This window comes from Mus caroli, unplaced genomic scaffold (assembly GCF_978045245.1).
Source record: "Mus caroli unplaced genomic scaffold, Mus_caroli_1 scaffold_14, whole genome shotgun sequence".
Taxonomy (NCBI): Eukaryota; Metazoa; Chordata; class Mammalia; order Rodentia; family Muridae; genus Mus; species Mus caroli.
Window position 1 is genome coordinate 102002695 of NW_028227269.1, and position 16176 is coordinate 102018870.

General features: G+C 45.3%; 1 protein-coding gene across 2 annotated transcripts; it reads left to right on the forward strand.

The window, feature by feature from the left end:
- The first annotated feature begins 312 nt into the window (after window positions 1-312).
- On the forward strand, window positions 313-14658 carry LOC110307045 (serine protease inhibitor A3A). Of its 2 annotated transcripts, none has more exons than XM_085830638.1 (4): window positions 313-370; window positions 11672-11945; window positions 12885-13035; window positions 14458-14658. In XM_085830638.1, exons 2-4 carry the CDS (start codon window positions 11755-11757, stop codon window positions 14656-14658), a joined length of 543 nt encoding a protein of 180 aa, XP_085686764.1. In that variant the 5' UTR covers window positions 313-370; window positions 11672-11754. The 2 variants fall into 2 exon arrangements, with proteins under 2 accessions (XP_085686764.1, XP_021034914.1); XM_021179255.1 differs by lacking the exon at window positions 313-370 and adding an exon at window positions 9243-9885.
- The last annotated feature ends 1518 nt before the right edge of the window (window positions 14659-16176 follow it).

Sequence of the window (16176 nt, forward strand, 5' to 3'; positions counted from 1 at the left end):
AAACCAAGATTAGAAATAAACCCCATTCCTTTAAGTTGCTTCTGTAGGATGTTTTTACCCAGCAACAACAAGAAGAAGTAATATACTCAAGATGGCCTGCCAAGAACTTCTAAGAGGAAGGAGAAAGCAGGGAACAGGGAGACTAAAAAAGAGAAGAGGGGGATAGAGAAAAGCAAGGGATATGAGGGGAGGGGAGGAAGGGAGGATAGTTGAGGCCAGCAGAAGAACTGTAACAGCCAAGGCTGTACACACATGTAATCCCAGCACTTGAGAGCCCAAAACATGGAGACTGGAAGCACAAGGCCAGTCTGGCTATATCAGATGTTTCCTTTGTTGCTGGGTCCAAATACATAACAGGAGCTACTTGAAGGTAGAAGGGTTTGTATTTTGGCTCTTGGTTTCTTGTCAGAACAAGTAAGGTGTCAGGGCCAGTTCAAATCAGTGGTGGCAGTGGGGGATCAGCCCACTCCATCTGAAGGCTCAGGAATCCAGAGCTCTCAGCAGGAAACTATCCAGCTATCACCCTCCAGTTCACAGCTCTGGGTCAAAGTTGGCCACTGGGCTCCTAAACCAGTGTCACCAGCTGGAAGACAAGCTAAGACATCAAAGGCCTGTGCCTCTGGGGTCATTTCACATTCAAACCATAACACTTCACTATGTAGCAAGGTTCTATCTCCTATGATAAAACTGGACAAAATCCAAGCAGGAAGGATCGAAAGTTTGGACCATCTTTTCAGAACTCAAGCCAATGACACTCTCCCAGTTTGCTACCCACATGTTATCCATGAGATGCCAGTGATAGTCAATACTCCCACAGAAAAGCCAGCACTGTCATAAAGAGTCTACTTAACTCATTGATGAAGACCTCATGATTGGGGAGAGCTGGAACTTTTTATTATAGAACTACATCATCTTGGGCTATTACTTAATCCCTGTAAATACCCATTCATCACTGAACATATTAAGTGAATGTGGTGTTAAGTATCATAGGTTAGGGTTCCTCTTCTGAGGAAAAATAGTTATAGAATAAATCTATAATAAGTAAGGGCACTGTAGTGGCTGTTGTGTGTCAACTTGACACAGACTGGAGTTATCAGAGAAAAGTGATTCAGTTGAAGAAATACCTCCATGAGATCCAGCTGTGGGGCATTTTCTCAGTTGGTAATCAAGTGAGGAGGGCCCATTGTGGGTGGTGCCATCCCTGGGCTGGTAGTCCTGGGTTCTATAAGAGAGCCAGCTGATCAAGCCACGGGAAGCAAGCCAGTGAGAAACATCCCTCCATAGCCTCTGCATCCTGCTTCCTGACCTGCTTGAGTTCCTGTCCTGACTTCCTTTGGTGATGAACAGCAGTGTGGAAGTAAAACTTGCTTCTTGGTCATGATGTTTTGTGCAGGAATAGAAACTCTGACTAAGACAAGCACTTATGTGGTCTACAGGCTATGTATGGTCCAGGTCGTCCAAAGTTGGATGTCTTCCAACAGAAAGTCCAAGAATCTAGTAGTTGTGAAATTCATGAGGCTGGATGTCTCAGCTGGTTTCAGAATATAGAGTTATGCTCTTATCACAGTGAAGGAAGAGGGGGAGGTTTTTGCTTCCATGGCATTTACATAGGCTTCCAGCAGAAGCTGTGATGAGTCTTCCCACTTCAAATGATTTAATTAAAATTTTAATTTAATTTAATTAAGAATCATAATCCCTCACAGGTGTAACCACCATCTTAGATTTTTTGTTAATTCCATATGCAGTCAAGTCGACAACCCAGAATAGCCAGCACAGGTCTACCACTTGTCAACTTGACACACAATTGTTTCTTCATAAGTCATTCTTAATTTACAAATAAAAGCAATCACCAAGTCATATGCCTCAAAGGTATAGCTATCCAATATACAACTGCAAACTCATTACATATTTAACCAGGTCATAATTATGCCCAGCACAATAGAACTATCTTCCATATAACCACAAGCACAGTATAAGTTATAGAATAGATGTCAATGTCCCTTGAGGAACATTCTCTTAGTGTCTCAAATGTAAATATGTTAATCACTGATATTCTTTTAATGAATATTACATTGTAGTACATGATAAAGAATTTGAAGAAAGAAAACAGAAATATCTGTAAAAAATGCATTCCTTTCCTTTTAAAATATATTTCTCACATGTATATTGCTACACAGATGCATTCTTAGCAAGAAGTGACCAAAACCCTCATGTCAATGACACTCATTTCTGCAGCTGGTCAAGTGGCCTTCGCTGGTCCCTGTTACCACCTTCTCCACTGCTCCTGCTGCCTATTCTCCTCTCTCAGAGGTCTCAGCTCTTTTTCTAGAGGACGGCACAGACCTTCATTTCTGAAGGGTCAGTGTCCTCTGTCATCCTGTCTGTATTAGGCTGTTGTAGTTTCCCATTGACTTAGGACATGGTGGCACCAGGAGATGTCCTAAAGGCTCTCCTGCATTCCAGACATAATCTTTCTTACCTCAATTGTGGAGAGGCAATCCAATGTCCCCTTGGTAATCTGGAACAATGACCCCTCCCAACACTGTTATTCATTTCTTAACCTATTTGTTCAAGGGCATCAGAAGGCCAAAGTGGCCTGGGCAATGTCTGAGCTTCAATGTACAAATATATAGAGGTCAATGCCATGTTTGTTCTATGTCCTGGCAGAAGCACTCCCTGTTCTGAAGCCAAAATGTCTAGGTCATCAGAAATTAAGGTCACAGCAACAAGAAGCAAAAATATTTCTAGTGGGTTTTCTTGGTTATATTGAGTGGGACAAACCAGTTTTTACACATTATTCCAGGATCCGTGTTTCCTGGCTATGGGAGAAACTATACAACACATTGGATGCTGATTCAAAGTATATATTCCCCCAAAGGTATGCTGGCACAGCCTTCCAGGCTGCTGTCACTCAATTGGCATTATAGCTGATTTTTTCAAAAAGCCATTCCATCATTTTATCAGGATATCTGCTTCAGGATGGGAGGGAACTTGGTAAGACCAGAAAATTCCATGATTATGGGCCCACTGTTGTACCTTGAAGGCTATGAAGTGAGTTCCTTGGAAGCAATACTGTGTGGAACACTATGAGTATAGATAAGACATTCTGTAAATCTATGGATGGTAATTTTTGCAGAAGCATAGCATGTAAGAAAGGCAAATCTATAACCAGAATAAGTATGTATTCCACTAAGGACAAAGCATTGTCCTTCCCATGGATGAAATGGTTCAGTGTAGACAATCTCCCTCCAAATTGCTGAGTTGTCTCCCTAGGGAGTGGTTCCATGTCTAGGTCTCAGTGTTGGTCTCTGCTAGTAGCAGATATGGCCCTCACCTGTTAGCTGTATCTAGGTCAACCTTGAGGAGCCCCATTCTGATAGCATGGCATCTTTGGTCATAAATCCACTGGGTAATGACAGAGATGATTAGAACAAGAAGTCAGTTCTCCAGAAAACAGTTCGACCTATCTTCTGTTTTACTGACATTCTCCTCACTGGAAATCAGCTTCTGGTGATTGTTTATATGGGAGACAAGAATCTTCACATCTTCTTCCCATTTGGAGAGATCTACCCACATACTCTTCCCAGAGATATCTTTCTCACCAATTTTTCCCATCATGCCTTTTCAAGTCTCTGACAATCCAGCTAATCTCTTGACTGCAGCCCCTGAACCAATGAACACTCCCACATGAGAGGTGATGAAATAAGAGAAGTTCAAGCAGAACTGCGAAGAGGGCAAAGAAGGTTTGGAGGGTGCATGTGGGGGATATAGGAGTGAGGTCTCTGTAGGGTTAGGTCAAGTAGGTGTCCATGGAGGGGTTTCCTCTATCAAAGTTGAAAAGAGAGGGAGTAGAGAGATCTAGGTTTTGTTTAGTCTTGGGAAGAGGTTTGGCCATTATCAGGACAAAGTGGAGTATGCCTTGAGTCACCCAAAGAGGGATGAGAATGGAGTTCAAAGAAAGAAAAGCCAAAACAAAGGGCATCTGACACTACTTGACAGCACATTGGCAAAATTTGCCAAAGACCACTGTGAACCTGATAGTCAAATAGTGGGTAGATCTCTCAGCAGCCATTTACTGCCTGCTGAGACTGTTTGCCAACCTTATATTGGGGCCAAGGCATATCAGCCAATAATCACAAGAAGGTAGTGAATCTCAAAGATAGTTCTAATTCTGAGGTAACAAAAAGACTAAAAGAGACAAGCAATGGCGTTGAAGATTCCATTTTGGAATGGGAAGAGCCCAGGATTGAGCAAGTAAGAGGGTCAGAGCATGCAGAAGAAAGACAACCTTGAAAAGGTGGCAGTGGAGAACTTCAGAGTAAGCAGGACATGGAAGAGACTTAGGAAAGGGTCTTGAAGAATCACTCCAGGAGGAAGAGTCCTTTAGCATTGGAACTGAGACATTGGTGCTGGTTGATGCTCTTAATTGCTGAAGGGACAGACTCAGTCTAAGTGTGTCCCCAGAAGAGAGAATCCTCAGAAAGATGCTAAGCATGGGGTATCCAGGAGTGAGTGCAGAAGGTTCTTAATGCACCAGCAGAGTTTTTGCTCAACAGGGTCCAGGAGTCCAGAAAGATAGAGAGACAGCAGTCTCCAGAGACCCAATGAGAGAGACAGACACTGATGTGTCAGCTACAAAACATCACTTAAACAAGTAGCAAAGAACAAACAAGTGAGCAGAGTATGGGATGCCTTACTTATAGTTTCTATTGCTGTCATGAAACACAATGACCAGTAAGCAAGTTGGGGAGGAAAGCATTTCTGTGTCTTACACAATGGTCACCATTGAAGGGAATCAAGACAGGAACCCAAAAACTGCAGAATACATTCGGGACGAGCTGGTGCAACAGCCATGGAGAGGTGCTGTTTACTGGCTTGCTTTACATGGCTTGCCCAACCTGCTTACTTATAAAACCCCAGGACCACCAGCCAGGGAGGAATCATACCACCCACAATGGGCTAAGCCCTAAGAAATGGTCTACAGGTTTGCCAACAACCAGATTTCATGAGGGCATTTTCAGTCAAGATTTGTTCTTCACAACTTGGCCATAGTTGTGTTGACTTGACATAAACCTAGGCAGCCCAATGGAGGAGAAAAACACCTGGGAAGTCCAACTCTAAAATTTGCAGTTGAATATGGTAGGCAGCAGCAGGCAGCCAAATCAATTGATCTGCTCCCAGAAGTATGTAAAAATGGCACTTCCATTCTGTTAGGATGGACGGGACCCTGTGGAAGGTGCCCAGGGTTCTCTCCCTGGTTTCTGAACCAGAGGAAATCCAGTGAAGTCATCAAATTAGGCAACCTAGTGGGGAAGAAAAAGCATAATTAGAGATCAAATATCCAAGGTGCTCTCCTTTTCCTAGGGGCAGAAGAAAAAGGAAAATATCAGAGAAGAAAACAGGTTTTACATGGCAGCAGGGAAGGGATCTTTGAGCTGATTCAGGCTGTCTACATGGAAGGGAACTAGGTCCCTCACCTGAAGTAGCAGATTTTGTGGAAATATTAGAGTGCCTATTGGCAAATAGCAATGCACCATACACCTCTTTTCTGGTTCACACAGACCCATATTTAGGCTTTGTTTGTGGAGCCAAAGTCCTTCCTGTTTGAGGACCCACACTTCTGTTTTGGAGACAGTGCCTTTGGACCGAACACATGTTTACTGAGTGTCTACACCACTATTGACACAAAAGCCAAAGCTCTCAGAGTGAAGGAAAAGGCATACTTTATTCTGGAGACATTTTGCCAGGCAGTGGTCAGAGACCACAAATTTCTGTTACCCAAATTCCATGTTTCAATGTGGAAGCAGTTTCACAAAAACTATAGCTTTAAAAAAGAAAGTCACAGATAAAGGCAAGTTTAAAAGGCATGGGTGGATACCTGAGAGAGGCAGCTGCATCAACATGGGGGAAGCTTCTCTCTAGGCTCACAATGTCATCAGCTGTCATTCTTAGCATTGGTGTTGCAGCTAATCATCTGCTGGGGTCATCGTTTCTATTGTCATAGGCACTGGTTCTGACACACAGGAGGCAAAACATGGATGTTCATGGAGCCAGAACTGCAACTGTGATCTGTTCCACCATGCCACAGTTCCTGAAATAATGGCTCTGAGACACTATTTATGAATGCTTAGGTCACAAAGTTTGGATCATTTCTTCTAGCTTGTAACTCAATTATCCTGTTTAAACTAGTCTAAGTTCTGCCACAAGGCTGGTTACCTCTCTTCTGTTTCATGATCTGTCTCCTCAAAGCCCAGGGTGTATCTCTTGCCGCACCTGACTCTATCCCAGAGTTCATCTCTCTCTACCAAAAGGCTCAACACCTATTTCCTGCCTTAGATAATAGGCCATTAGGTGAGGCTTCCATACACTACACAAGAGATTCTCTTTACAGAGAACGTAGCACACAGGAAGTTAATGGGCATCTGGATGGACCAGCAAGACTCCAATCTCTTTATTGAAGTGAAATTCTCATTAGCCAGTCAGTTTCTGCAGACACAGACTCCTTTCAGATTTCCTCCTCTGCTGTCTGGTGTGAGCATGGTAGTGATGCCACCTCTCCCAGAAGGACTCTGTCACAGTCCTGTCCCCTCCTGCCTCCTCTACTAAGCACAGGTGGCTTGCCTTCAAAAATCTGTTAGCCAAACAGTGTAGAGCACATCTCTCCTTAGAATGTGCCCAATCCTGGCAGAAAGGATAGTAATCTAGAAGCAGGCAAAGACCTGTCAACATTGAGACATGTGATTATTACTCTATGGTTTTCCATAAAGAACAGAGGTGCATGGACAGAGTTGTATTTTTTTTTTCTTTTTTACTTTTTTGAGGTGACTTGGGGAGCCTAGAACAAAGTTCAGATGCAGCTCTTCCTAGTGACAAGTGTACACTGTCATTTGCCCTGACTGCATACCTGTTCCATACTTACCTTTGAACTATTATAGAAACAGAAGCCACAATGAGAACATCCAGCCAACCTGTTGTTTAAAACATTTCGGAGGGTTTCCTCACCAGGAGGTGTGTCTGCAAGACAGAGTCTTTAAGTCATTCTCACCACAAATCATCCTGTCAGTCCATCTCAAGTGTGAGCAGAGAGCATAGCTTGTCTGGGACAGCATTTCCTAAGAGGAGGAAGGAGTTCCTTGATATAAATGGGCATCAGTATGCAGGAGTAAAACACTCCATGAAGGCAACAAAGCCACACATCAGGACTCATCTAAGTGATCCTGGCCACTGGCTTCAGCTCTACAGGTACCCAGGGAACCTTCTCTTTGGGGACAGACAAAGGAGCCTCCCCAGGAGTTGTGTTACTGGCTATGACCTACCGTTTTGGTTCAGGGGAGGCGAGAACTTATTCTTAGGGAACTGAGGTTGAATCAGGATATTTTTGTAATGCGTAAAAATTTCTCTCTTGTCTGGTTCTTCATGGCTCTGGAAGGTACAGGTACCATGGGCTATGCTCATGGAAAGTGAATGTAGCCTGCTCCTTCTGACCCTCCCCTGACAGGATGTACTGAGACCTTGCCTAATCCAGGTGCTGATGTAGGAGGCAGGAGGGGACAGAACTGTGACAGAATCCTTCTGGGAGAGGTGGCATCACTACCATGCTCACATCAGACAGGAGATGTCTAGGGGTCAGAGACCACAATTCCTTGGTAAATCCATGGCCAAGAAAAGGGCTATATTCTCTCCTAGAAAGAAATGAAAGCAACAGCCAAGCCACTGAGCCAAGGCTTCTCCATCACAAACACACTAGCCCATTTTCTGCGGAAATCGTTTTGGATCAAAACATAACTGACTGCTTTCCCAGAGAAATGGTTGCTTCCATCTGATTGAAGATGAGGCAGCTGAAGCCCTTGGCTCCTCTGCAGACATGTCACTGCCCTGGGGACATGAGGAAAAGCTCCAACACCTCCCTTCCCTCCCTGTTTTCCATTTTCCTACACTCTTCTGGTCTCCTCTCCCCTCCATCTTCCCCTCGGCTCCCTATCCTTACCCCCTCCTTCCCCTCCTATTGACCTGCCCTCTCTTCCTTGCACTTCCTCACTCCTCCTTCTTCCATAATCCGTCTTGTCCTCTCTTCCCCTATTCTTTCTTGCCTTTCCATTCCTCTCTCATCTACTTTCCCATCTGAACTCCCTTACAACCAGGACAGAAGCTACAGCTGGGCGGCCTTGTTTACCATGATCACAGGATTCAACTATGTTCACTACTTCAGGGGAGTATGGATGAGTTGGCCCTCTGGACACTATCCACCTCCACTCCCACACTGTGATGAGCCAGACACTTTGGCCAATTATGTCACTGGGCCACTCAGCGATCTTCCTGAGAGATCTAGATGTTTGCTTGACACCACACAGCCATCCTGACAGATGAACTGAAGTCTGGTACAGGTATCAGAGACACCAATAACATTTGTTATTGGACCTGTCAGGAGGCCTTCCAAGCCTGAGGCCATGTAGTACCATGGCAGGATTGAAAGGGCCTCTCCCTATTCATCCTTATAAGAGCTGTTCTCGGGGGTGGCAGGGCTTTGGCACTGAGCCAGATATCTCCAGTGATATAGCCTGGCGCATTGAGATTTCTTTTTTTTTTTTTTTTTTTTTTTTTGGTTTTTCGAGACAGTTTTTCTCTGTGTAGCCCTGGCTGTCCTAGAACTCACTCTGTAGAACAGGCTGGCCTCGAACTCAGAAATCCACCTGCCTCTGCCTTCCAAGTGCTGGGATTAAAGGCGTGCGCCACCACTGCCCAGCTTGCATTGAGATTTCTTATATATGATTTCTGGATGTAAGGCTAAGTCATAGCTTACAAAATTTGTCCATGGTCTTTTCCTTCAATCTGGACTGGAGCTTACTAACAGGAGAGGGGCCAAGTGCAGAGGAAGAGGGCTCCTGCATTTTAATGGGAATCCAGAAAATGAGAAGAGACATTAAGATTACTCATGTCTTGAGCCCAGCTCTGAGTTTTTCTCTCCCTTTATCTGTGAGGCTGGAATGATCTGTCCACTTTATGAATGCTGGTTCTCTTAAATAGAAAAATTGGTTTCTGCAGTAGCACTTCCTCCATGGTAGAAGGGAGCTCGTGATGAAGTACTGCCATCTGAGAGATCAGAGAGCCTCCCATACAGGCAGGAAGAGCAGCAGAGCAGGGCACAATGCCAGCCAGATGGGAGACCTAGACAATGCTCAGAGCAGCAGCTGGTCCTCCCAGACTCAAAGGATGTTTTCCTTTCAGCCTGGAGAACACAGAAGATGGCCTTCATTGTAGCTCTGGGGCTCCTGATGGCAGGGATCTGTCCTTCTGTCACCTACTGGGCAACTGCAGATGGGCAACTGGGAAAGCACACTGCAGTCCAGAAAGACAGAGACCATGAAATACAACTGGACAGTGTCACACTGGCCTCCATCAACACTGACTTTGCCTTCAGCCTCTACAAGAAGCTGGCTTTGAAGAATCCAAATGAAAATGTTGTCTTCTCCCCACTTAGCATCTCATCTGTCTTATCCTTGTTGTCTCTGGGAGCAAAGGGCAAGACCCTGCAAGAGATTCTAGAAGGTCTCAAGTTTAACCTCCCAGAGACCCCTGAGGCAGATATCCACCAGAACTTTGGGCATCTCCTACAAATGCTCATTCAGCCAGAGAACCAGGTTCAGATCAATGCAGGTAACGCCCTGTTTATTGATAAGCACCTGCAGATCTTGACAGAGTTCAAGGAGAAGGCAAGGGCTCTGTACCACACTGAAGCCTTCACAGCAGACTTCCAGCGGCCTCGTGAGGCCAGAAAGCTCATCAATGACTATGTGAGGAAACAGACCCAGGGGAAGATCAAGGAACTGGTCTCAGACCTGCATAGGAACACATCCATGGCACTAGTGAATTTCCTCAACTTTCAAGGTGAGAGTGGTCACTGGTTGGTGAATGGAGGGAGAGGATATTGGCTGGGAACCACTGATCACTGGAGAGGTTGTAACTCACATCCTTAGAGCTATGTGCATCCAAGTACTTAATACCCACATCCCTTACTTCTCCTCTGATATTTTTTTATGATGTTAATATAGATCCTGAGACGTGCCCAGCAGAAACCCTGAGCTGTCAATCTAAGAAGGCTGATCTGGGCTATGACTTAAACTTACTGACTAGCAGAATGTCATATCTTCCACTGCCAGTCAGATTTGAGTAGGCCAAAGCTATGGCTACTGTCTACAAAAATGGAATCCCTAAGTCTGCCTAAAGCAGGCATTTCTAATGTACTCCTATAGGAGGTATCCAGCCCTGCTGGAGAGCTTCAGGCTGTATCAGGGTCTAGGTGGGCTGGGACTTCTTGACCTAAAGGAGACTTGTGACACTAATCTTAAAGGGGATAGTAGCATAACCCCAAACTAGTGGAGAATTGGGGAGAGTTCCTATATATAGGAAGACATCTCCCATGAGCCTATTGTATGATGCAGTGATCTTAGGCATGGAGAAGCAGAGACTGGCAATTCCATTAGAGAAGTGGAGTGTCAGCCACACAGTGGTCTGTATTTAGTGTCTGGCTGCATCATGGAATTTTTCTCTTATAAAATTAATGTACATCCTAAAATGTCAATAATCCCCAAACTCTCCCTGGACAGGGAATCAAATGGGACTTGGGTAGTTGATAGTTGGAGACTAAGCTGGAGACAAAATGTGTAAGAGAAGTCAGGGAAAATCCAGGGATCTAACACCCACCACTCTCTGCCTGATAGAGACCAGAAAGGTGACAGCCCAGATATTGTTGCCTGACAGAAGTCATGATGTAACCAGATCTGGGGTGCATCTTGGGTTAATTAAAGTTAGTCCAGGGTAGAGTGAGGGAAGGCCTGGACTATACGCAGAAAATCAAGGTGACCAGGGAAATATAGGATAGAAGGACAGAAGGCCAGGAGGCCAGCAGGCCAGGAGGCCAGGACTGCACTAGAGCTTCTGTGGGCTGCAAATGGTAGAAGCAGAGATACTGCATGAAGGGTTAGACTGAAAGGCATGGCTCTTTCAACTCACACAGGACACAAAATCAAGTGCTGCTTGGTGTGAGGTTTGATGTATGTCTAGGCTGTTAGATTCCAAGGCCAAGATATTGTTTCATTACCAAGTTCCACAGTATACATTGGTTGAGAGGTCATAAACTAGAGATCTGGGATAAGCCTGAGCTGATATCAGTGATTCTCAGGGTGGCCATAGTTCATGCGTGTGATGACGACATTACCCATGTCTTAACCCACAATCTATTTGATCATGGACTGCTCATGATGTGGCAGAATGCAGTCTCTGCTCTTATATTTTGCCTAAAACCTGTCTCACAAGCCATTGCCTTATAGATGTGGTTCCCATGAGGAAGAAGGGACCCTCAAGTATCCACTGTCTCCAGTCTTCCCACCTTCACTCTGGTCTCTCTTACACACTGCACCCCAGATACCTATGTCAGGAGCTCAAGTAGCCAGGCTGTAGTTTTGAGGTTCCCTTTTCAAACTAAACCTGGATCCTTATTGCTACCAGTTAGTCTACCTATCAAAGTTAATCTAGTTAAGGGTATGCCACCATGAGGGACTTTCTGAGTGACTAAAGATGGATGAGTTGCTGTCACAACTCAGAAGCTGAGCATAGATGGGGAGAAAGTGGAGTGTTTCTATTGCTGTTACAATCTGATTTGCCTCATCTTTAGGCTTTTGGAACGTGACTTTTGACCCTGAAGACACATTCCTGGGAAATTTCACATTGGATAGGAACAGGACCGTGAACGTGCCCATGATGAAAACCGAGGAGCTAACCACAAACTACTTCTGGGACGAGGAGATGCAAAGCACTGTGTTGGAGCTGAATTACATAGGCAATGCCAGCTTCCTGTTCATCCTCCCTGAAAAGGGCAGGATACAGTATGTGGAAGATAGCTTACAACCCCAGTCTCTGAGGAAATGGAGGAAATCTTTGAGGCCCAGGTGCTTATCCAGGACCCAGAACAGACCCTGATCCCTGTAAAGCTGTTGTCCTGATGGCCAGTGTCCCTGTACCCCAGATTCTCACTTATATCCAGCGTAATGATTTAAGTGTCAGCAGGGAACAGATAAGAGTTGAGTTGAATTTCCCTCCTCTGTCTCAGTTGATTGGGCACCTGCGTTTACTCTGGTTAGTGTTTTTTGACAAAATGAGATGAGCTTGAACAAGGAATGAGATTTTCTGTGTCTCTAACAGGCTGTAAATGACAAGGAGTCTTGAATGTGTCTTTAGAGGGCAGAGGGAATTTTGTTGATATATCAACTTTGAGAAACTCTGCCCTGTGTAGCCGTCTTCTTATCAGACATCTATTCATGATTCATGAAATGGTCACCTGAAGACCTATTATGTGCCAAGTTAGGACTTTGATGCTGAGAGAGTATCAGAGATGAGTGAACAGAAATTCTCATCCTTGTAGGTTATCTTGTAATAAAGAAAGAGAGAATATGGGGATGAAATTAGAACTAATCATTATTTAATAAGTTAAAGGTCAGGTTGAATGCAGTGGTGAGGATAAGAAGGACAACCAAAGGTGAGGAAAGTTGGAGAATGATGCAATGACCAGTGTGAAGAGTAGGGTCATGAGGTGATGACTGAGGGACAGAATGGCAGGGAAGGGCTGCATTTTATGGATCTAAGAGGAAAGCATTCTCAGTCAAGGAACAGCTAATACAAAGCCAGCTTGCCTGTCCACTGTAAACACTCTCAGGTACTAATGGATAATCAATGTATCAGGAAGAACAGACTTTCATGGTCTAGGCATGGGTGGAAAGAGGGCTCTGCTCCCATGAGAGGGCTGTTATTGAATGCTACCCCTCAGACATAAGTTGTGTTGGGTGGATACAGATTCCAGTGACTCTTTCCTTCCTTGTTTTTATTCTCAGGCTGCTAGATGAACTCTCCCTGCCCAAGTTCTCCTTATCACAAGGCTACAACCTAAATGACATCCTTCCAGAGCTGGGTATCAAGGAAGTCTTCTCCACACAGGCTGACCTGTCTGGGATCACTGGAGCCAAAAATATAAGAGTCTCTCGGGTAAGACAATAAACACAGGGTCAGTCATTTTGGGTCCTGAATGTAGACAATTCAGGCCATGAGGACATGTGGAAATGTTCAGTATGTGAGAAAACCTGCATGACTGAGATTCCTCAAGCCTGGGAGAGATAACTCATAGCCTAGTTACTCCATCTTAGCGTGTGAAGCCAATCCCTTCTTTAAGATCTTGACTTTAACACATCCAGAAGTCAATGATAGGGAAAGTGCCTGTGCTTGTTTTTAGACCACATGGGTCCCAACCTGTGCTGCACTGAACAGCTCCCCACAACACACTGCAGAGCCACCCACAATCCACTGCTGGACCACCCACAATCTACTGCAGAGCTACCCACAATCCACTGCAGAGCCACCCACAATCCACTGCAGGGCTACCTACAATCCACTGCAGAGCCACCCACAATCCACTACAGGGCCACCCACAATCCATTGCAGGGCCAAAGCACATCCAGCTTCAGCTTCTTCAATGCAGTGCTGTGCCATTACTATGTGACCAGCAGGTTACTGCAGTCTAGAAATGTGAAATCATGCCCTGTGCAACGCTGGTGAATATCACAGAGGCTGGAGTAGGAGAGATGTTGAAACCTGTTGTAGAAATTATTTAATCTCAGGCAAGGTTTCTACTTGGCCTTAACTATTTAAGTTCCTGAATGAAAGACACACCCAATCTATATATTTAAATAAGCCTTAAGCAGCACAATAGCTGGGCAGAAGCCTAGCCTCAATGTTATTAGAACCTACTTTCCTATCGATACCCCGAGTTATTATTATGTTTCATTTGGGCTTCTCTTAACTCCAATTGGACAACCCGCAGGGCTATATTCTCTTGATGCTGAACCCATGGTGGCTTCTGCTTTCTCCTTCTGCACTTCTTCCTCCTTGTGGCTCTCCCTTGGACCCCAAGCCCTTGAAACCTAAGTCCCATTTATGTTTCTTCTGCCAGGCTCTTAGCATCTTTATTTACCCATCAGAAATAACTTGGGGACAGGTTCACTTAGACTACATATAGGCTCTCTCTTCTCCAGAACAGCCAGGTTTTGGAAGTCCATACTTAGCATTACGATGGATAGCAGAAGACCAAGCCTCAACAGAAACCTACACTGTCTGCCAGCACCCTGGCTGTTCCCGGTGGGGCTGTTGGGAGGCTGCATATGAGGAAACTCCTGCCACTGCCTGCTCCTGTCCTCCTGTTGTAGTGATTTGGAACAGCACAGATTCAGACACTAAGCAGAACAAGGGCATGCCTCATCTCACAGCCTGAGCAGAGACTTGGAAATGCAGGGTTAGAGCCCAGGGAAGGAACAAGGAAATTCCCCAGCAGTGAGGTCAGCACACACTGCTTGCTCCAGACCCCTCTCCTGCCCTCCCTGGTCTCCAGTGCGTGATGTGTTTCTCTCCCAACAGATGATCCACCAGGCTGCGCTGGATGTTACTGAGACACACACAGAAGCAGATGCCACCACAATAGCCCGATATAACGTCCAATCTGCAAAAATTAAGCCTAAAATTGTTAAGGTGGACAGGGAATTCTTGTACCTTATTTTAGACCCAATGTCTGAGATCATTAGCGTTATGGGCAAGGTTTCCAACCCTTTAAGAAACTAGATCTTTTCAAGTGGTGGGGCTTCTTTCCAGGTTTGATTTGCTTTTTGGCTTCTATCCTCTGATTGGCTGGGATCTGCTTGTAATTGTTCACTGAAGTTGATTAACTTTAGTGGTCACACATACACAAGGGACTGTGGATGGTCTGTGTCGGGCATCAATCCCATTGGCATCACTAGCTCATATTCCTGGGCCTGAAATCTGTCTCTCTTCCACTTCCCAGATGGAGTTCTCCATCTTCATCACCCAAAATGAATAGGTAGGAGCAAACAGTAAATAAACCTATACCTGCACAGAAAGTGTCCAGGCAGTGTTCACTCAGCTCCTGTGGGCAGGAGGTGGCCTCTAGTGACAAGAGGGACATATACAATGCCAATTGCACTCTGTGACTCCTGTGGCCCATATGTTATTATGAGTTCCTTTTACTGAGGAGGAAACTGAGGCACCAAGAACCTCAGCCATTTTTTCCCATGAATCACAGCTAGACATTATGGTATTCCAAGTGCCCTGATGACAAAGGGACAACTTTCACCAAGCAAAGAGTCTGTTTCTGCAGTGTCACAGTAGTAGTGATAAGACTCTGGATGCTTCACAGAGAGCATCCAAAGAGACCTGGAGTTAGAAGGTAGCTCTGTGGTGGTGGTGGTGGTGGTGGTGAGGAGAAGGAAGAGGAGGAAGGAAGAAGAGGAGGAGGAGGAGAGACAAGAATAGGATGATAAGGAGCTAGTGGTGGTAGTCAGATGACCAAAAAGAAAAATTTTGTGTGTGTGTTGGGGAGGGGGGGGGGGTGGGGAAGAACAATGGAACCATTTCTGAGGATCTGACATGAGGTCCATTTAAGTAAAGGGCAGAACAGACACTAGATGGTAAAGAGTCTGGCCCTGTGTGATCCTCTAACATTTCTGAGCCATAGGGAGCCTTGGAGGGGTCAACTACTGCTCCTGTCTTAGGAATGCAACATGTGTGGCTACAATGCAGAGGACTTGGTAGATCAGGGGTCATGGGGAATGTCATTGAGGGAAACTTCAGGGAACATCAGGAGAAATCTGGAGAGAGGAGTGGGTGATAGAGCTCAAGGGCTGAGCCAGGTTAGAATCTAGATAGAGGAGGAGAGGAGGCCAAGATGCATCTGGGTCAGGTGCTGGGCGTTCATGGAGAATCCTGTGAGTCAGGAAACACAGCCAGAGGCTTGCAGGCAGAGAGAAAGGTTTATATCTAAGTGGAGACACACCTGAGCCTCAAGGCTCCTGAGAACACACAGTGGCAGGTGGACCTGTGGTCAGCAGAGAATCACACACACAGGATTCCCTTCTTGGTGCCCACAGAGATACCATGCATATGACTGTGGAGCAAGAGAACAAGGGACCATCTACGGACAGCAGCCAAGTGTCCCCAGAATGACAATCTGCCTGTCAGTCGGGACCTTGAGCTGGCCACCACATGCAGTCTATAGGTAGTGACATAACTCATCTGTATCCCTCCATCCATTAGGACCTCTGACCACATGTCTAAGGCGTTTGA

What these genes read in the sequence shown, in the direction of transcription:
- LOC110307045 (XM_021179255.1), top strand. Translation starts at nt 9,243, where the DNA reads ATGGCCTTCATTGTAGCTCTGGGGCTCCTGATGGCAGGGATCTGTCCT. An exon ending in GAATTTCCTCAACTTTCAAG is followed by an intron (nt 9,886 to 11,671) that starts GTGAGAGTGGTC and finishes CCTCATCTTTAG; the next exon opens with GCTTTTGGAACGTGACTTTT. An exon ending in AGGAAATCTTTGAGGCCCAG is followed by an intron (nt 11,946 to 12,884) that starts GTGCTTATCCAG and finishes TTTTATTCTCAG; the next exon opens with GCTGCTAGATGAACTCTCCC.